The sequence below is a fragment of the Petromyzon marinus genome, chromosome 30 (assembly GCF_048934315.1).
Source record: "Petromyzon marinus isolate PM22_M1 ecotype Great Lakes invasive population chromosome 30, UKy_Petmar_22M1.pri1.0, whole genome shotgun sequence".
NCBI lineage: Eukaryota > Metazoa > Chordata > Hyperoartia > Petromyzontiformes > Petromyzontidae > Petromyzon > Petromyzon marinus.
In genome coordinates, this window is record NC_133696.1 from 7,848,092 (window position 1) to 7,869,426 (window position 21,335).

The 21,335-nt window shown below is 50.3% G+C and overlaps 1 protein-coding gene across 11 annotated transcripts in view; it reads left to right on the forward strand.

Moving 5' to 3' along the window:
* The window catches only part of LOC116947535 (neuronal cell adhesion molecule-like), a 214,446-nt gene that overhangs the window by 132,388 nt on the left and 60,723 nt on the right, over positions 1 to 21,335 (forward strand). For 10 of the 11 annotated variants that reach the window (XM_032963394.2, XM_076070665.1, XM_076070666.1 and 7 more), the window contains 3 exons: positions 13,730 to 13,747; positions 19,114 to 19,219; positions 20,639 to 20,835. In XM_032963394.2, coding sequence (XP_032819285.2) covers positions 13,730 to 13,747; positions 19,114 to 19,219; positions 20,639 to 20,835 — 321 coding nt within the window. The remainder of the gene's footprint in view (positions 1 to 13,729; positions 13,748 to 19,113; positions 19,220 to 20,638; positions 20,836 to 21,335) is intronic. The other variant, XM_032963398.2, reaches the window with a different exon arrangement.

The following is a 21,335-nucleotide window of genomic DNA, read 5'->3' on the forward strand; positions in this document are numbered from 1 at the left end:
ATCAGGCCAACTCTGTACTACAACAAGCAAACATGGCCAGAGCAAACCGTCCTAAAAAAATCACCAAAATAAAGCCACAAAAACAATGTAACAGTGATCATAGAAACTGTGATTCAAATCCAACAATAAACGATATATACATATATACATAACATGTACGACCAAACCCCGCAGCCATAGCTGGCTGCATGAGTCACTCCATAACAGCAGGCGCATCAGTAGAGTGTGGTGGGTTAAAGTGTGGGTAGCCCCCCCCCCACTCCTTTCGAGGGGTCTACTCTCTCTCTTCGGGGGGGGGGGGGGGGGCTTCCCTTGAGCTTAATGTAGTTGGAGGCCTTTCCACCAGCAGTGGTACAAGCAAGCAATTGCAGGGCTGCACCTATAACTTTTATATCAGCGTCATCCGCAGCTGTCAGAAGTCGCTTCTGTTACCTGTGTAACCTTGCAGCTGTTATCCCGGTGCGTTAGTGGGGGGAGGGGCTACCCTGAAAAACCTATCCTGAATACTGCCTGCTTGGATAATCTAATATATAAGTCAGGTGATGTCAACGGGCAAGTGGACTAAAAATGTATGTATGTTGAATTTCTTTCGCACCTTACGTAGCCAACTGTGCTAATTGGAAGGTGCGGGGGAGAAAGCAACCGAAATACAGAAAGCACTTCTAAAGAAATGAGCTTTCAATTTCGATTTGAAATTCCATTGCTCCAGTGGCCTCCTTAATATCGGAGAATGTATGTTATTATGTTTAAGAAAAGTAAAAATGATAGAAGGGCTTGTGGAGATGTCACAAACGGTGCAGGGCTGGAGGGGTAGAGGGATATGGAGGGAGAGATGGGAGGGCGTGCTTGAAGGGCAGTGGATGCGGCGAGAGAAGTGGCAGAGAGTAAAATCACATGGATAAAGACGATCCCAGGAACCGATCCCCATGACGTACTTACTGGACATCTGTGAAAAAGAGCTTTATAGTGCATCGGATTCCTCCAGTATAAATACAAATTCTGATACTGGGAATTGTGGCTCACTCATCCCGGTATATCACAAGTCCCACTCGACTGTTCTTGTCAATGGTTGCCAAGTCACATTTTCAAGAGTTTCCCTGCTCAAAGCATTGAGATCCCTTCGCAACCCTGAACCAACAGAAAATATTTTTTTCCGTGGTGCGAGCCAGGCCTCCCACAGGATAGCCACCAATTCAATTCCCATCTCAAAAACAAAACTCCATCGTGGCAGGCGAACGCGTGAAATCTGAACACAGACAGATCGAGACGAAGGCTGAGATTAGAGCCTCATGCATGCACCGTGGTGGTTGCTTGACAAGCACGCATGCATGCAAGGCAGGATGAGAGTTGTGCCTTCCTGCCAATTTTGTGAGAATGACCACCAAGTTGACGACCACTGATGGAGGACTTGTTCCCATTTTACCCCCCCCCCCCCCCCCGACGGCACGACGGCCTGAAAATTGATCACTCGGCCGGGATTTGAACTCGTCAACATTTTCGGTGCACAAGTCAGTCTTCCCGAACCAGCGCGTCTCTCGGCCGTCGTCCGTGCCGCCTCCACGGGGTAGCCGCGTGGTGACGTCGGCAACAAATTAGCGGGTGGCGCATCTGCCGTTTCACGGTGACCCCCCCCCACCCCCCGCCGCTGAGAAACTATCAAAGTGGCGATGCCCGCGTGTGTCTTCTCGCGTTCTGGAAGCCCCACCGTGGGTCGGCGCTCAAGGTGAAATACGGAAACGCAGATCAAACCGCAACACGGACTGTACGAACCTGCGGCGGACGGAGCTAGAGCTGCCACCCGTCCTGGTATCTTTCCTCTGGTTGATGTAACCGTCCTCGGAGGAGCCAATGGTTACACTGCGAAGTTGCCGTGTCTCACTCCGCGTTAACTCTGTCCGTGTTCCTTCGGGAAATCCACCTCCGTCGGTCCCGTTCGCGTTTATAAGAAGACCCGATCCAAGCGATGCGGCAGCGTGAATCTGTCACCTCCTTCAAATGAAAAATAATTTGGCCAAAAAGACAATAAGATTGTGCCCTCCCGAATTGAGGGTACGATCTTAGTTTTACATTTCTCTCTAGAGTGTGGACATCATCTATAGTCAGCTCCCACAATGCACCACGTGTAGAGATTCCCACCTATCCTGTTTTTTTTATCCCTAGGATCATCCTATTTTTGCTCGTAGCTATCGTGGGAAATCTGTAAAGTCCCGTTTTTGCTAGGTTGCGTAATGAAATGAAACGCCACTCAAGACAAATGCATTTGCGCGTATTCCTTCCCTGTACTGGTCTTGATAGCGAGAGATATCCTCCTCCTTATTCCTCCCACGGCGTCCCGCTTTTTATTTTGTACGCCAGAGGTGGCAACCCTAGGGAGAATGCCAAGCTGGATGGGGGAGCGGTGGTTGGGGGGACGTAGAGCGCGCGTGTGGCACTGTAAACAAGACGCGCCGCCATCGATCGAGCCTCTTTGTCGAGGCCAACTCGCTGCGCTTGCTGCGCTTGCCAGGCTGAGTCACTTTCGGAGGCGATGCACAACAAACCGGAAAGCCACTTCAGCAGGGGAGCCTCCAGCTGTTTTTTTTTGTCAGCAGTGCTTTGCGTTGCTTGCGTGGAGAGACGGATATGCGCAGAAGGCGCATTTGTCTGCTTATGCAGGATTCGTATTCTCCACCACTTTGCTGATGACTCTTTTGAGTTGTGTACGATGTAATTTTGCCTCGAACTGGGGACCCCCCCCCCCATTGTTGTAAAGGGAAGGTCCTTGCCTGTAACATCAGCAGTTCATCAGTATTGATTCAAGCAAGCCTGACTGCTGACGAGACACGAAATGTCGAAACCGGCCCCGATTTGCTTGTATTGAATCGACGCTGCTGAAACGATGCACTCCCAGTAGGCTGTGCGGCTGATAGGATGTCACAAATATATATTTTTTGTACGTGGAGATATGGATATGTAAATGAGATATATTTAATTCTGTTAGAATTTTGGTAAATTAAAAGATATAGGGGGGTCATTATACATGGAGAAATACGGATGAAGGCGGCCTTTCTCTTGTTAGGGAATGTCTGGACTGTCTTTGTATCTGGAGAAGTTCATATGTAAGGATGTGAATGTTCTAACGCACCGTCTTCAAGTCGCTTGGGTGTGTTCCATAAGAGGCAAGCTAATTATTGTCTCACCCAGAAACCTTACATATCTCAGCTTCGCTTTCGGTGAGGTGAGTTTAGTATTGATGTTGGTGAGCTACGTGGTGAGTTTAATACCGTTGCTGGTGAGCTGTGCGGTCATTTTAGTACTGGTGTCAGTGGGCTGCACAGTGCGGTTCGTAGCGTTGGGCTTTCGTAGTCTTTGTGGAAACATCACCGAGTTGCCTGACGCATTTGACGCGTGTGCACACGCACGCACCCACACGCACCCACACGATAACCGTCATCTGTCACTAAGTAGCAGCGTTCGTCACCGTGCCACTTGCACCAGGCCAAGTGCACTCAGAGGTCACACAGAGTGGTGAAGGCTTGCTGGCAGATCTCAAGATAGGCCCAGGTGCTCTGGTATTACACACACAGAGGCCATTGTTACATGCATGCGCACACAAAGGCACAGATCCCCCGAATAGCCTTTTCACAGACTTTCGGGGCAAGTGCTGTTTTTGAGCAGCTATGAAGGCTGGCTCGGCACACGACGGGGTCGGTGGCCAACACCACGCTAATAAACTTTTGTCTTCCCAGTGTTCGATATTTTACACAGAGCATCACGTACTCATTTAAGGCTGAGTCGACCTAGGGGAAGCACAGAACCGGTGCAGATAATAGTCACTTGTTATTGATCATGAGTGGGAATCGAACTCGATTAGCCGGGTTCGTAGCACAGTGCCCTAACCACAACACTACCGCTCCACACACAAAGACAAAGATCCCCCATATAGCCTTAAAAGACTGTAGAGGCAATTGCTGTTAGCGAGCACCTATGAAGGCCAGCACGGCACACGAGGGGGTGGGTGGCCAACACCACGCCCGGCCGCCTTTGTCTCCCCAGTGGCGATATTTACACATCGCACCAGATACACACGCATGTATGCCCACACACACACACAGCACACGCACAAATTGCAGTGTTGGCCATACTTAATTAACAACTGAACCTGTGAGCATAAAATAACACAGTGTATCCTCACACCGCCACTTTTGTCATTACTCATCCTTAGCTTTGGGGATTTTTCTTCTTTGGTTCTTTCGGTAAAGTCACGTAGAATGAGAATAAAATAATAAAATAAAGCAATAAAATTCTCACGACGTTTCCTTGCAAGTCACGAAAGCTTTAAATCGAAATTTGCGGATTTTATTAACATGAATATACATTAACGTGGAAGGTTGCAGCCGACCTCGTCGGATCTCGGAAGCTAAGCAGGATTGAGCCGGGTTTGTTACTTAGATGGGAGGATGCCTCGGGACATCAGGTGTTATAGGCGTGAACTAACTAGGTGGTCAGGGGTTGGCAGTGCAACAATAGATTCTTGACTCAAGCTGCGTGGATCTTTCTGTGTCACGCGGCCCTTCCGCTCCCCACGTGTGTGTCTTTTCTCGGGGCACTCTGATTGCCTTCCACATGCAGCCAAACGCTCAGTGTTGAAGCCAGAAGTAACATTGGTCTGGAAAGCCAATGGGCCGATGGACTGATTATAGATAATTACTCGCATTCCATATGTGGGGAGACAAAAATGGAGTTTTGCTTAATTATGCTTTGACAACTCAGTAGTGCACTAGCACTGGCCAAACATCCCAACGCAGGACCCTCCTGTAAGCGAGTCTTGAGACCCAGTGAAGCTTCAGTGGGTAAACGAAGAGCCATCACTACTGTAGAGCAGTGGTTCTTAACCTTGACTGCAGCCTTGCACCCCTTTGAGTCTTAATCGTTAAAACAATGAATAATGTTAATAACTACATTGGTTTGATTAAACAAAGTAGTTGTGCTTAATTTGTGTTTCGATTATTTACCTTCTAAAAATCTGGGGGCATCTCGTGCGTGCACCCCAGGTTAAGAAAAACTGCTCTAAAAAAACCCGTCGATAACAATGCCTCAAAAGTACAATAAATACATAATAGGCGAGATTTCGGCCAGTGGGTCTCCGTAAAGGCACAAACATTATTTGTGAATCACGTGCTCTGATAAAAGGGCCATTCAAGATCAGAATTTGTATTTATACTGGAGGAAGAATCCGATGAGCTACGAAGCTCTTTTTCACAGATGTCCAGTATGCTTTTATATATTATAGGCAACGTGCTCACAAGTTGCCTATAATATATTTGTGTTTCTTATGGAGCAGTGTTATTATTGACGAACGTGTAGAGTCCTTTTTGTGTTCATTGTGATTTTGCACCCCTGCCAACGCAGCAGCATTGCCACATCACGACCACCGTCGTTTCTGCAGCTTGCGCCAGCCGGCGAGTGCTGTTGTTTTTCTTCTTCTTTGGGAACGACAGTTAGCGGTGAATTAGCCGATCAATGGCAACGATTTTTTTCCATCGCAGTTGCTAAGCAAGAGACACTAAAGCGTGGTGCGTGGAGCAGCAGCAGCAGCAGCAGGAGAGAGAGAGAGAAAGCTCGACCGTGGGTGGGATTTGACCGGCCCCTTTACCTGGGTCAGGCTTCACAAAGTACATTAATACCCCGAACTACGCCACCGCCTTTCACGTCGTTTCGCAAACACGTCGTCACTTCACCGTTAACACCGCCGCCCGATATGAGTCGTCTCAACGCCCGTGCTCACGTCGCCGAAGGCATCGTCGTCCGTCCCCTTCCCGTTATCCGTCGCCTCTCAGCCTCCGCCTACGCCCGTCCCCGGAAGATGCTGTGACTTGCGTCGTTTCGATATTCGTCGTGGGGACAGATTTCAGGAACGCATCTCCCGACATAAGCCTGCACTCAACAGTACTGTAGAAGAGATGGGGAGATGTCCTTTACAGTGGTGGGCGTTCACATGCGGTGCAGCCGAGAGGAGTCATCCACCCTCTTGGAAATCGAAATGGGAGGACGAATGAAAGCAATTCCTGAATACATTGAATTAAAAAAGGGCCATTTACCCGACAAAGGAAAGCCGAGCGCTGAAGGCTCTCGTTTCAGAAAGGTCTCTGCTGCTTTGGGATGTGCGGCGGTGAATTCCGTTCGTGAGAGTTTGACTTCGTGTTTGGAGGAAACTGGAGTTCCCGGAGATAACGCACCACACGAACAAAGGGACATAACGCGCACGGCTCCACACAGCTGGATTTCAAGAATGCATCGCTGGACATGCACATGAATGCCCGTATGCTTTATGCTTCAAACTTGCCCTACAGCTTAGATGCAGCTTTCACAAGACAATAGACGTTCAGTTTGTCCGTTGCTTTCTCGTTAAGTTATCATTCGTGGAGTAAATTACATCATACTCAAAAGGCACTGGATACTCAGCACTGCCATCTCCTACGCCGACAACACCTGGCAAGCCCTGGGGGTGGTTCTCACCCATTCAAGTTCAAGCCGGTCTCAACCCTGCTTAGCCTGCGAGATGCGACGCGATCGAGCTCATTCAGCGCAATTTGGCCCGAGGCAATTCTGTCACCGTGTCTGTGATCGTCACGGGTCCTCGTGTTGGGTTGTTGTTTTTACCTGCGGCCCGCATATGCTGTTGGCCATTGTTGATTTTTCTTTTTAAATCTCCCTTTGCCGATCCCGTGGTGGGAAACGTATAACCCGCGAGTCACCAAATCCGGGCCGCACCACCAAACTGCCTCGTCGGCGATTGTGACCCCTCTCTCAATTTGTAATGTGATAGGGGAGCGGTGCGGGCTGCGACCGTGTGCCCCCCAACCCCAACTCACCTTCCCCCCACCAGCCTCCTCCCCACCCCACCTTCCCCCCCACCCCCAACTCACCTTCCCTCCTATCCAGCTTCTCCCCTCCCCACCTGCCCCCCCCCACCCCACCTGCCCCCCCACCTTACCTTTCCCCCCACCCTACCTTCCCTCCCACCCCCCTCCCCACCTGTCCCCCACCCCACCTTCCCCCCCCCCACCTGCCCCCCCATTTCCTATCACCCCCCTCCCCACCTTTCCCCCACCCCACCTTCCCCCCTCACCTGCCCCCACCCCACCTACCCCCCCCCCCCACCCTACCTTACCCCCCCCATCCCACCTTTCTCCCCACCCCACAACTCACCCTCCCCTGCCCCCCCCCACCCCTCCGCACCTTGCCACCTGCACTGTACCCGGCTCGGGTTCCACCCCGCGCACCAAGTGACTCCCAGGTGAGGGAGCGGCTTTGGGGCTTCCAGGTGCAGCTCTGCACCAGTGCTTGCTCGCACAGCTGATGGCGCAAGGTGCTTCGGCCTAATCCTCCGCGCAGGTCGGACGCCTTGGTAGAGATAGGTGGGAGTTGCCCACACTTTACACCACCGTACACGACCTACCAATGGGTCAAACTGTGGCATACCCATTGATGCTGCCGGGCGGACACAACCCCCCCCAGTGGTAAACATAGCAGGCCAGCAAGCTCGATGACCTCGATTCGACAATTAATATCGATTATTGAGCTCACGATACACGCATAGGTCAAATGACGTGCGCACAAATCTTGTGTTTTACTCGTATGTGATATATGTGTCACGGAGTTCGTGTCAACCCTGCAGCCACTACAGTCCGCTACGTTCAACGCAGTCTTTCAAAAATAACATTCTTGATTGCAACCGTAACCCTGGTGGATGATGACCAGAGGGGAGGGGTCTCTCTGCGGTTGTGGGCCAGCGGTGGCGTGAGGAAGCAATTCCAGGGCTGCACCTTTACCCTTTAACCATCACCATCATAATCCCCCGGATTTAGCCACCCGGCGCTACGCCCGCCGTGGTTGCCAGGCACCCAGTCGCATCCACACTTCGCCCCCTCGCCACGCTGGCCTCCCCCCACGCACCCCACCACCTCCACTTTGCTGCCTCTCTTCCCCACCGCCCGCCCTGCCCACCGAGCAGAGAGGACGGGTGTCTCTGCTGGGCCCCAGGGAGAGGGGTGGTGCAGGTCGGGCCATGGAGACGGGAGCGTGGAGCCGGCTTGATTTAAACATCATCCCAGGTCATTCTCTGAGCGCCGTGAATCATTTATCAGCCCGCGCTTTAAGTGATCTTACGTGTCACTCCGCCGGCATTGGCAATAAAAATAGCCCGAGGTTTTGGGGTGGCGCGCTCGTGAGTTTTTATTTCGCGCGTGCACTGGCCTAAATTTTCAGACAACACGCAAAAAATGTAAAGAGCACACGGCCTTTGTGCATAATGGAAAAAAAGCCCCATCAGCATATCCTGAAGAGGTGCATTTTAGTCTCCTGCCTTCGATCACCATCAAAACACATTTGAGCAAATGCGACTCACTGACAGGAAGCAGCAGCAGCGATGCAATTTTAAGACAATTGTGGAGACCAGTTTCGACATAATCAGGACTCATCAGCATAGTATAGTCACCAATGCTCACTGCTGCAAAGTGAATCCCTGGGCACCGTCATATATGTGGAGTCCCCACGTACACACTATGGCACAAATTAGCTTGGCTGATGCCAACAGATATCAAATCTGTTAATGACGAGTCAAGCCCATCATCATAACAGTATTATAGCGCAGTCTGGACTAAGCAAAAATGATCTTTTAATCCCTCACTTATCTAGCTATTATTCATTTATTCATTTTGGAAAGCTGCCTTTTTGTTGGTTCTGTTTTAACAAGTCGTGGGTGGATGGCCAGGTCTCGGGGTTATGTTTAGAAGAGAAATCACGAACGAATTTTTCTATAATCTGCCCTGGGGTCATTGACCTTCCTGGGGTCATTGGCCTTAAGCCCGTCCTGGGCTTTAGGCACGCGCCATGGATCCGTGAGTTCACGCGGAATGCACTTTAGTCTCGCGCACAGCCAGCTCGTTCCGCCATGAAGCTAAGACACCGCCTGTTCCCGTGAGCTCTTCGCAGTTACGGTTTGGGGTCAAACTACACTTTAAAACTAAACTTATTTTTTATTTTACCAGGCAAGGCTCACCGAGCCACCAACACTGCTCATATTCAGAAGCGGCCTGGCCACATATGATAACTCAACGAAGTGGCTTATCATGTGGAAATGTATAGCTGCCAAATACTCTAAACGCATGTTTATACATCTAGAGGGAAAAACCATAGGGCCTGGAGCAAAATCTATGCGACCGCGGGGAGAACATGCAAACTCCAAATATATACGGGCATCGGGCATCAATGGTCAGGATCGATCCTATACACCGGGCGAGGTCGTTAAAATCTCACCACCGTGGCGCAAAAACAATGCCTCGGTCACCAATAGATCACGATACACGTGTAGAATTACGTATGCATGCGAATTTGAACTTTCTCATTCGTCTAAGTCCCATGTAATGGGTCCACGTAACCTCTGCAGCCACTTTGAGGGCGCTACTTTTCACTGCAACTTAAAAAACAAAAGTTCTTGAATTGAATTATGAACATTGAGGGAAGCAATTCAACATTGCCTGCGGTGGTCTGGGCTGAATCGTTCCACCCCTAATAATAACGTTACCCATCAAAGTTTCAGGAGGGTCCTGCTACGATGGGATGCTTGGTCAAAGTCCTTCAAAAGTGTTCTGCTTGTGGGAGGAAATTGTATTAGCTGGAGAGAAGAAAAAATCACCCTACACATACGAGGCAATTACCACTCAAGAGTTAGTTCACATAGGCCAACATCCCACTTGCTGTACTGCCATCACCTGACCATTACATAACCATGCAATGGTCAGGAGATGGCAGCCGACCAATCCCTGTGCTGGACCGCAGAGTGGAAGTTTATTTTGTTTAACCAGGTGAGTATTCAAGAGACCAGGATAGTCTCATTTGGAAGAGTGGCCTGAGGCATTAGTCTTCCAGCAGGGGGCCATAGTTGCGATGCTTAATCCTCAATAATATCTCATTTGCAAGACTGACCTGGGTCACCACACACCAGAGTTGACGGAACAAGAGGTAGAGGAAGAGCACGACTGCGCTGGGTAGACACGTTTATGGAGGATGCGGAGAATGGAAAGGCATAGATGTGTGTTTTAGCCAAGCCAGGCAGCAGCTACCATCGTTAACAGAATGCAGCGTCGTCCTCAGACCACCGCTAAGGCTTTGATAGCGGACACGGTCTTCAACGACGTGTGGCGTCATCGTTTGTCTTGCACAAAATTTGCAGTTCAGGTCGTCGCGTAAGCCCCACCTGCTCAGTCTTTGCTACACGCACGCAGAGGCCTTGGCCGGTTTGGAACCTGTGCGGCGGGGCCCGGTCACGGGCGCCAAAGATCAAACCCAGGCAGGCAGATTGTGCGGTCATCCATGGGGAATTGGTTCCTTGTTGACGATGGGAGCCGCTCCTCGTGCCACAATGACTGTGCTGACATGTCCCCGGTGCGGCACGTCGGTCCGCGTCCTTAGCGTGGCTCAAGTAGAGGGGCGTCACTCGTCGCCGTGAACATTTTTTTCTCAATTCAGCATCCTGAATGACACCAGGTGAGAGCCAATTGGGATTCATTATCTTATTTTTTGTGTGAAGCCTGGCTCAATGTGTGGCTATGACGTGGATGCATTCATAAGGAACAGAGCACGCGGTCTCTCCAAATGTTCTTTTATATTTTAATTGCCGTGGTGTAATTATTACCGATGGCAACACAATACAGTCGAGCAGACCTCTCGGGGAACACTTCAGCTGGCGTGCGGCTCGCAATGCAAGCCCCCCTCCAGAGTTGATTATTTCTTTATTTTTACAATGGAGGCGTAACGATTCGCTCTGCTGCCTAAAAGATTATATTCAAGCATCGAATGTTTTGTTTATGTGGTGGTGAATGTAGCGGCCGCTAAGAATAGCGCGTAAAATGACATTTTATCGCACAACGCTGTACAAAAAGCTCGCAGAATTAACGGCAATGCATCAACGTGACCGCGGCCAGGATGATGAGAGAAAGGATACATCAAAACGAAATCGGAAGGAAAACTAAAATAAAATAACTTTATTGGTACCGAGGCTCCCACAAGGCAATACGGGAGGGCATGTGGCACAGTTTGGCGCCAGCTATCATAGAGTGCGGTCTGGTCGCTACAGTTCTCTGCAGTCAGTAACAACGTCTCTAAATAAAGTTAACGCTGAGCCGTTTGCACGTTCCGAGATTCAGCGGTGCACGGGACCCCACCCTGCAACTTGCAGAAGTCTCGGAACGGGAAAGGGTTAAGTGCCACGCACATAAATAGAGGATCAAGAATTTGATGCATTGAAGGTTCTGAATGAATACACCTGCTGATTTCATTGCTCCATCTCGTTGGTTGACATACCCCCGGGCACGTTACAGTTAAAAATAAAATCTCACTCGTTGGGCATGGAAACTATTTTGTCAGAGCCAGCTATGTTTGTTATGAAGTTAAAGTTTTTAAAAATATATTTATTTTGCAAATTTTTCGGTTCAGCGAAGATGTGTCATTTGAATTCCTCATTAGTGGAAACAGGACAGGATGATGCTTACATCCCAGCAATCCTGAGTGTTTTTACTATCATTACTAAAGGGAATGATATTGTTTCACTTAATTAAATGGGGTTGTGCAGTGATTATAGTGCACATGCACGAATGAACCCGGTAACCTGACCTCGATTCCCGGCCATGGCTAACGACTGAGATCCAAACCGGTCCTGGGCACCCCCCAACCCCCCCCCCCCCCCCCCCCCCCCCGCTTTCAACTAGCCTCTTAACCAACCTGCACTGACAAGCGTGGTGAAGTATGGTCAAACAACCCCTGACAACCGACACGGCATGTGAAAGAGGTCTTTCTACAGCAGTGTTTTGACAAAGGGCATAAAATAATGATAACAATTTGAGTTTGAACGGGAGAAAGGCCCTCACGATCATGAATTTATTCCTGCATTTTGATTGAAACGACAACTTGTTATGAAGAAATGTCAGTTCCTGTACAGTCGTTTGTCGTTTGACAGCATGGTCCTCCGAGTGTGAATGATGATGGGAGTGGAATTGATTTTTATATATTTATTTTACATAGTCATGCGTGAGCTCTCAGGTGCATCCGTCTCTCATCTCCTGGCCAGGCTGATGGGTTTGGATTCCCAACAGTAATGACCCAGACTTGCGAAAGGATATAAAATATGTACGATATATAAAATATGTACACAGTGAATGTAAAACATTTTTTTACAAATACTTGCTCCCTCAAACCTACTTTAGGCAGGGTTCAAGAGATTATGCCTCTCATACAATTGCTAATGCCAATTGCTCACCCAGTGTAGCCTCATTAAGACTTAAGACTTTGTGCTACATTGGAATATTGGGCCAATTTATTTTAATTGCTGTTTTGCTTTGTACGTATGGGAAGAAAGCTGAGAACCTGGAGAAAACCTAGACACGTAGTATATGAGGGGGTGGTACTCAACTAAGCCATCTGCTGGCCACACGATTCAGCCTCACACCTACAACACCTGGCAAGCCCTGGTGGTCTACAAAATGAGTACAAACCAGGATTGATGTTCCTTGGCTTCTGAGATCCAATGAGATCAGGTGAATTTAGGGGGATTTGGTTGTTTGGATGATTTTATCTCTGTTCATGATTTCCATCCAACCCACCAACCCCATGTGCAAGATGAGTCAGTTTGTGTGTCCAGTTCACAGCATAGAAAAATGAAAATGACTAACTGCTAAATTATTAAATATTAATCATGCTCAAAAGTGTGTGTATGTTATAACAATGCTGACCCAGGACTCGGTTGCAACAGAGCTCATGAGTAGAGATGCAATAAGTCACCCACTGCACGATTCCATGAATTGCAAGGATTCAGGGTCACATTTCTGTTTGCAAATTGATCGTTTGTTGTTGTTGTTACCATTGCAGTACATGTAGAATCTAGAGTTGTGTTCTTTTATAGACTCTTTAAGCGTTAAAAAAAAAACTATTGAACCTGCAGTGGCAAAAAAAAACCTTTGAACCAATTTGAATCGAAATACATTGATCCGGCACACACGATCCACCTCGAACGTTGGAATCGATCCTGATTGATGAGTCAATACATTCTCACATCTCTACGAATGAACCTCAGTAGGCCTGATCACCTGGTCAGATAAAGAATGGTGAACTGCATAGATTTGTTTTTTTAGGCGATGTCATTCTAGTGGTCAGGGCTTTTAGATTTTCTGGGGGTCCCCCAATCCCCTCAATACTCAACCCCACAAATCCCTGGGCGGGGAAATATTTTCTGGAGACCAGCCCCATCCATCTCCAGTTTAAAAGAAGCTGTGCTGGTGGTCACGCAGCTCGGGGGTAGAGCGAGCGGCTCGCGACCGGAAGGTTGCAAGTTCAAATCCTGTCTCCTGTCTGGGGGTTGACTTAGCCCATTATCATCCTTTCAGGGGTCGATAAAATTAGAACCACTTTGTGGGGAAGCTAATAGTGTTCGTCCTATGTATATAGAATCACTCCCGTCAAAGTAATGTGCAATTTCCACCAATAGCTCAAGGCTGCGAACAGCAGATGACCATCGACTGAATGTTTATTTGAGCAGAAAACCACTTTGAGTGGCTATGGGCAGTAACTTTTATTTACTTGTCTTGAAGTAATTGGTTTGGGCGTACGTGTGTGCTCTATCCGCTACTCATGTCGTTTTAATATTTTCCTATGTCTCTCTTTCTCCCATTGTTGTTCTCCATCTCTGATGCAGCCCAAATCATGAAAGAGGGTAAGTCAACCCTTTGTGTGTGTGTGTGCGCACGAGACGGATCATACTCTCAAAAGCACTCTTCTTTCGTATGAGAACTTCCGTTCTGTCTCTCCGCATTCAAATTTTTAAAAAAAATGTGTTTTCGTCCATCAACCTTTTGTGGCGTCTTTCCAGACCAACGTTATCCGGCAGCGTTTGTGTAAGCAAGCAAAACGCACTGCGTCGGTTTTGACTTTCTGGGTCTCATCAGCAGCCGGGCTCGTTATACAAACGCTGCTGTTTGCTAGACGTCGTTGGCAAGAGCACTCCGCAGACAATGGTATGTAGAGGCACAGAACGGACGGGGGGGGGTGAGGAGTGTTTGTATGTACTGTGCATATGTTATGATCCACTATGCTTCACAACAACGCCTAATGAGTTTCTTGCGCAACGCGCGATCGCGACTCGTTTATTTCTGCCTCTTTGCTCCAGTTGGGTTTTGTTTGTTTTCATCTTTGTTGCTTCGCTCTGTGAATCCAACTGTGAGTTTTTGAGCGTCTGCACTGCTCAAAACCGCCTTATCCTGGCTCATGTTGTTATCGTTGTAAAAATATATATATTATTTTTTTTAATTTACTGAATTGCCCAGGGCGTCCGCCCACCACAGCAGCGTGATATTTTTCTCGCTCGCTCCAGGATGCGAAGGACTCTGCCATTGTCACCCGCCGCAATGTAATCGTTCCTGTCAATACGCTCATGTAAACAACACACACACGCGCAGTGCCACGTGTGTACTCCACATACACGTGTGCCCACTTACACAAAGACAAAGATTCAGCGTGCAGCCTTTTAACAATGGGGACAAGTGCCGCTATCGAGTGACTATGAAGTCCGCAACAGTACAAGATGGTGTGGCCAGCACCATGCCCGGCTGATTTCGCCTCCCCAGTGCCACCCACACCAGGTACTCATTTAATGCTGAGTCAACCTAGTTCGGGGGGGGGGGGTCATAACTAGTTTAGATTAATCACCACTGACGTTAGCCGTGGACCGGAATCAAACTTGAAGCAGCGAGGTTCGTTCACAGCCGCAGCGCGCGATCTTGACAACGACCGATCCACCCGTAACAAAACAAAGAAAAAGATTCCACGTATAACCACGTCATGCTGTCGGTCACAAGTGCAGTTAGCGAGCATCTACGAAGGCCGACTCGGCGGGTTTAGTGTGGCCAGCCAAACCGCTCCCGGCGGACTTTGTCTCCTCCTCCTCCGCTGGTTGATGTTATCCACGGCAAGGGATGGAGCTCTGACCGCGCGTTGTGCGGAACCCGCTTGCAACTTTGCCCCTGCACCCGTCTGTTGCTCACGAAGCGCGTGCGTGCGCGCGTGCGCTCATCGCTACGACCTTTGGGCGTGATTGTTCATAACACGGCAGCCCCATCGCGTCGTCGCTTCGAAAGGAGCCGCGGTTTGGGTTTAATAAAGCAGATCTGCCGCTTCCATCTGAACACCCAATTACATACAAATGTGACTGACTCGCGCGAGGGTGCACCGGGGAAATAAATAAATAAATTGCCGATGAAAGCTGTTGGGGGGGGGCAGGGGGGGGTGTGGCCGGCCCGTGGCAGACGTGGGGGTGTTGAACCCCCTGATTGGGAACCACAGATTGACGCTGACATGAGCCCAGGTGATAAGACACAGTGGGGGACGTTGTCGGTTTATTTAATACTTATTTGTAACCAAAAACAAAAAGCCCACACAATTCCGTTTTTTTTTTCTTGGTCCATCTTCTTCCCCAATTTTGTTCCATTCGTGCAATCTGCATGGTGTCACGAGACGGAGTGTGGTGCTGCGTTCGGGGGTCCTGCGGAAGCGCAGCGCAAATCCGATGCAATTTGGGGTTCGTATCGTAGAGCCCGAGCCCCCAGTCACCAGAGCTCCCCCCCCCAACGCCCCCCCCCCATCCCCCCCGAGCCCCCCACTACCCAGAGCCCCCCACCACCACCCCAGAGCCCCCCACCACCACCCCAGAGCCCCCAGTCCCCACAGCTCCCCACCCCCCAGTCCCGAGATGCAGCACAGAAATTTGGAGGCAACATGTATACTACAATGCTGTACTGTGCACACAGTGCGCTTTCCTTGTCAATCCACTGCTAGGTGAGGGCCTCACCCGTCAGGGCGTTCATTGGGAACCACCGTCCCAAATTTATATTTTCTCTCTTTTTTTTCGACTCTTCGAATTCAAATTCCGATTTTGAATTACGTGAAGCTTAAATTCAATCCAGCAAAAAAAGGTCGTGCACGGGATGATCCCCGCACGCACCGTGCCTGGGTTAGTGGCGGATTTTGTCGTCACGCACGCCAGGTGCGCACGTTGCCGCCGGTTTCATGCGGTAACAAAAAAAAATTCCGCCAGTTAGCGGCCAACGCCTCTGCCTTCGCCTAGCCTCTTGCGCTTCAAAGGTCAACGCCACCGCACGCGCCCCGGCCACATCATCCGTTTGGCACGCGTGTGACGGGACAGCCAATCAGCCATTCATCTCATTTGGCCTCGGGCTTGGCAACACTTGGGGGGGGGGGGGATTGGGGGGGGGGGGAATACAAAAAAAAGACAATCTTAGAACAGTACCGCGTTATTAATTTTTTATTATTTGATACGCGGGTTCGGCGATGCTGCCCGTTAGCTTGAGCACACACGCGACTTGGAATCCGGAGACATGTGTGTCAATAGGACATCTGTGAAAAAGAGCTTCATAGCTCATCGGATTCCTCCAGTCTGAATAAAGATTCTGATTCGATACGATGATGTCTCGGCGGCCCGGCAGTTGAAACAATGCGGGGGACAAGTTTCTTGACCCCTGCCTACCCACCCCCTCCCCCCCCGCCGCCCCTCGCTCCACCCAGCAGTATAAATGGGTCTCACCACAATTAGTCTCATGATTGTCAGGTCACATGCGGTGGGGTAAAGTGTAGGTAACTCCCACCGCGTCCAAAATATCTGGCCAAATTGGAAGAGTATCGAGCAAAAACGCCCTCTCGAGAGCTCGCTTTGAGTGGAGGCCCTTAAGCCAGCAGTGGCGAGAGCAAGTAATCAATCGCAGGGCTGCCCCTTTACCGTCAATACGCGATCTATTTACACGGTAACGGGATTACAGCAAGATGCACGGAAACACGACGGGCTCACAATTTTACAAATGCATCCCTTGGGCCCTTTCGGTTTCCATAAAGGGTGATGACAATTCATCCCCGTCGCGATTCATGTGAATGTTCGCGAATCAGAATTTGTCGCAATTTAATTCTAGAATCGATTATATTTCACTTGCTTTGGGGTGAGCGTCGCGCTCTCGAGTGCCTGCAGGGACTGCGGGGGGTTCTTGGGGACTAATTGCACAGCGACGTACGCTAATCGGATGACTATCGATACATCGTCACCTCCTCAGTTTGCAGACGCTACACGCAGCAGGTTGGCGCAAAGTATGAGTTCTAGCATCTTGGTCTCGTGGTTCCACAACCGTAGAATCGCCCCGCGGAATCGGCCACGCAATTCCGACACCACGAAACCTGCATCATTCCGTTACCCACAGAATCATCACCTGACTGATTACAATACCGTGGAATCGCATGCGTTATTGCGTTATCCCGCCGATTCAGCCGTGTAATTATGACACCGAGAAATCTGCATAATTCCATCACCCGCAGAATCACTTGCCTGAATCCTTTAACGCGGAATCTCATTTGTCATTTCGTTACCTCGCAGAATCGGCGATGTTATTTCGTTACCCCGCAGAATCACCCGTCGAATTCTGTTACTGCGGAATCGCCTGTGTTATTCCGTTAACCGTTGACGTGCCCTGTAATTCCATTACCGTGCCATTTCCTGTGCAAAAAACACACTCGTGTGTGTGTGTATGCATTCACAATTTTCCACAGTGCACGAAGGACAAGAGACAATATCATTTATGTTTTAAAAATAAGGCAAGGCCATTGTGTGTCCGTGTCGTGGCCAAATAAGGAGACATCACAGCCGGGACTAGACACATTGGTGTGAGGCATCGTGGCAGCTTTGCCTTTAAGCCACAATGCGCGAATTTGGCATCGTGGGAAAATCTAATTCTCGGGTATTTGAAGCTGCGTGGGCTGTAAATGGTTTGCCTCTATTGTCAAGGATAAACGTATGAATGAAATATAATGAGCTGACCTTTCCATTGGTAGCCACGTATCACCTCAATCCTGTTAAGCACATTGTCCCAACATTGTTATTTTCTCGTGGTTTTAGATACTTTAATCTCACAAAAAGCAAATAGTCTGGTATATATGCCAAATATTCATAAATGGAATTGGCCAAACATCACAACGGTAGGGCCCTAATAATAACTAGTCTTGAGCCTCAGTGAGGCCGGCTTAATATCAATTTAACACGTACGGCCCTTTATAAAATCCATTGCCAGATGAAGGTTGCGCATTTAATCGGCCATACCTCACCACTCTGGTCAGTGGCGCCTTGGAAGCCCAGACGTACAGTATAACTAGTTTACCACAGAACCCTGTACCGCCCACTATGTGGCCTAAATAAAGGGCATTGTAAATATTATTTGTTATTACTTCATAAGGCAATTGGAAAAGGCCCTGTTCAACATCTGCTCGATAAGAGGTCGCTTCTTGCCCGCTGCTGTCCCCACCGCTGCCTGAAACTCCCTCCCTCTGGCTGTCCAGAGGCTTGTGGTTCGAGTCCGACAGGCCACCCTGGTTAACGCTGTGGGGGCGTATCGACCGTAAAAAGAGAGGCGCCGTTCGCGTCGCTGTGGAAGTTTAATAATCCCGTAGCACCATTGGGAGAGGAAGAGGCCATTGTGTGCCGGGGTCACGGTTCACATTTTTTTCCATATTCGAAAAGTCACCCGCAAGTCACTTGATTTTGGGAAACATGTTTCGCAATCGTCGCCACCCACTGTTAAAAATGTAGCAGGACCCTGGTGAAAAAGAGTCTTGAGACTCAATGACGCCCTCCTTGTTAATCAAGCATAACAATAATGATAATCCCCCTGGTGAAGTCCAGACCTGAGACCTTCCTCTTCTGCTCTGACAATGTTCATCACCTCGACAAACTCCCTCTTCAATACAGCAGTCATCTTTCTCCCATGCCCTCAATATATTTCTTGTTACGCAGCGACTTGAGGTGCGGCCACACCTAGACACCTTGTGTGTACGTATGTTGAACTTCTTTCACACCGTGCATAGCCAGCCATGCTAATCATCTTGCGATCGTACTGTTTATGGCGATGGCGGTGCGAGAAATGATCCAACAGACGTGTTCTATCTTTTTGTTTGCCAGCGAACCGCTGGAATGCTGGTACCTTTTTTTCATAATAAAAATCAACACTTTGTTAACCCGTCGATATCTTGCAGTTAAGCAGCCTCCGTCCATCACCCGACAGTCACCGGTGGATTACATCGTGGACCCACGGGACAACATCGTGGTGGAGTGTGAGGGCCAAGGCAACCCAACGCCCAAGTAAGCGACCTCCCTCCGTCTCAACAGTCACCCGTCTACCTGCCTCACGTCTCCCTCCCTCTCTCTCACGTCCGCTCAGTCGCGTTATAATTCACCTTGAGTCGGCGCACAAGAAGCACGCGCGATCTTCAGCGCGGCTCTATTCCGTGCGGGACGCGCTCCCCCAATCCGGGCAGTGCCGGGGCAAGGCATGGACGTGCCTGCATGCTCGGCAGTCCATTAAATAGAGTTGCGGCGTCATCAATTTTTCACGGACGCCCCATTTTTTTTTTTTTGCCGCTGGTGAGATATACGAGGGTAATTATAAAGGCGTCCGTGCGTGCAGGCGTGCGTCAGCGATCCACAACAAAAACCACAGTGCGCAGGGTTACGTTTCATTGGCGGGGGGGGGGGGGTGGGTGGGGGGGCACGTAGCTGTTATAGATTTTGGGAGAGGGCCCCCTTTAACAATCCCGAGTCCCCCGGGCTCCAGTCCCCCGCGTCAAAGCCCCGGACCCGGTGGAGAGGAGTTGGCTCCCCTGCGCCGCGTGGGCTCGCTGCCTCGTCAGCGGGGCCCAGCGCCGCGCCTTCCCGTTGCTATTTCTCACCGCCGTCCTCGCGGCCGAGTTTCTCTCACCGACTGTGACCCCCGCCACCTGCGCAAATATTGCGGAGCGTGCAGTGGCGAACCGGCTCAAGCGTCGGTGCGCGGAAAGTTGCGGCGTCGCCTCTTTCCACGTTGCGAGGGATGCGCGCAGGTTCAGCGCCGTCAATCACACCGTTGTTTTTTCTTTTCCTCTCTTCATTGTTCAGCTGTTCCCAGCGCGACGCCCCGTGCGTGCCTCCCTGATATTTATTGATTTAATTTCCCTCGCTCGGGCAGTTTCGTTTTGCGCCCAGCGTCTGTCCCCGAACCGCTTATGACTCGATGAGTCAGCGCCGGTAGCTGCTGGGTGAGCGTCCCACGTGCGGCTGCGATTTATGGTCACGGCCGTAACAATAAACGATGCCTTCACCACCACTACCACCACCACCGCCGCCGCCACCACGATAGCCATCACCACCAGCGAAACCACCAGCACCACCAACATGACTGCCAGCACCACCACCACAGGGACTGCAGCTACAAACACCAAACGATAGACCATATAACGTCACACAGCCCCGAATATAAACTTGAAGGTGGTGGGTGAGTGAGTGAGTGGGTGTATTGACAATTCTCTCCGGCAAAGCAATTGCATGGTTAAATCACTTTCAGCTGAATGTCCAATAATTGGCTCTTCATTGGCAATTGAAAGTCATCATCACCTCCAGCACCATCAGGGCGACCACCACTACTAAAACCATTTGAACAACCACCGGCACCAGCACCACTATAATCATCACCAACAACAGCACCACCCCTGCCTGACCTCAGAGCCGCACTGTTGCCGGTGCCAGGTTTCAGTGGCGCAAGGACGGGCGGCGGTTTGACCCGGACGACGACCCCTACGTGAGCTGGCACGAGGGCTCGGGCACCATCACCATCGACATGGTGGCGGCCGGCATCGCCGAGGCCTACGAGGGCATCTACCAGTGCTCGGCGGAGAACGAGGGCGGCACGGCGCTCTCCGAGAACATCACCGTGCGGCTGTCACGTGAGTGGGACGCACAGCGACGCCTGAACCCCGCCCCCCCCCCCCCCCCCCCACCATCAGGGGCTAAATTGACATCGGACTGCCCGCGCACTGCCGGGTAGCTGCGCGCACACACGTGCAGACGTACCCGCACACGTACGCAGGCGAACCACGATCCACACATCGCGAGCCGCACCGCGCAGGAGCAGCCTTCGTGTGGACTCCGGCTCTCGCGGGGTCGATCTGCTGGGTGTACTGATGCCAGGTCAGGCGCGATTAGACAGCAATCAACCACTTTTTACAGGAGAAAGTATGTGACAATATGTGTGTGTGGATGGGGAGCGGCAGTTTAGTGGTTAGCACGCTGCGCTACGGAACCTGGCGATCCGAGTTCGATTTCCGCTCGTGGCCAACACCAGTGCCGATTATCCAAACTGGTCCTGGCATCCCCAAAGACGATTCAGCCTCAAATGAGTACCTGTTGCAATGTGTAAACATGTGTAGGCATTGCCACTGGAGAA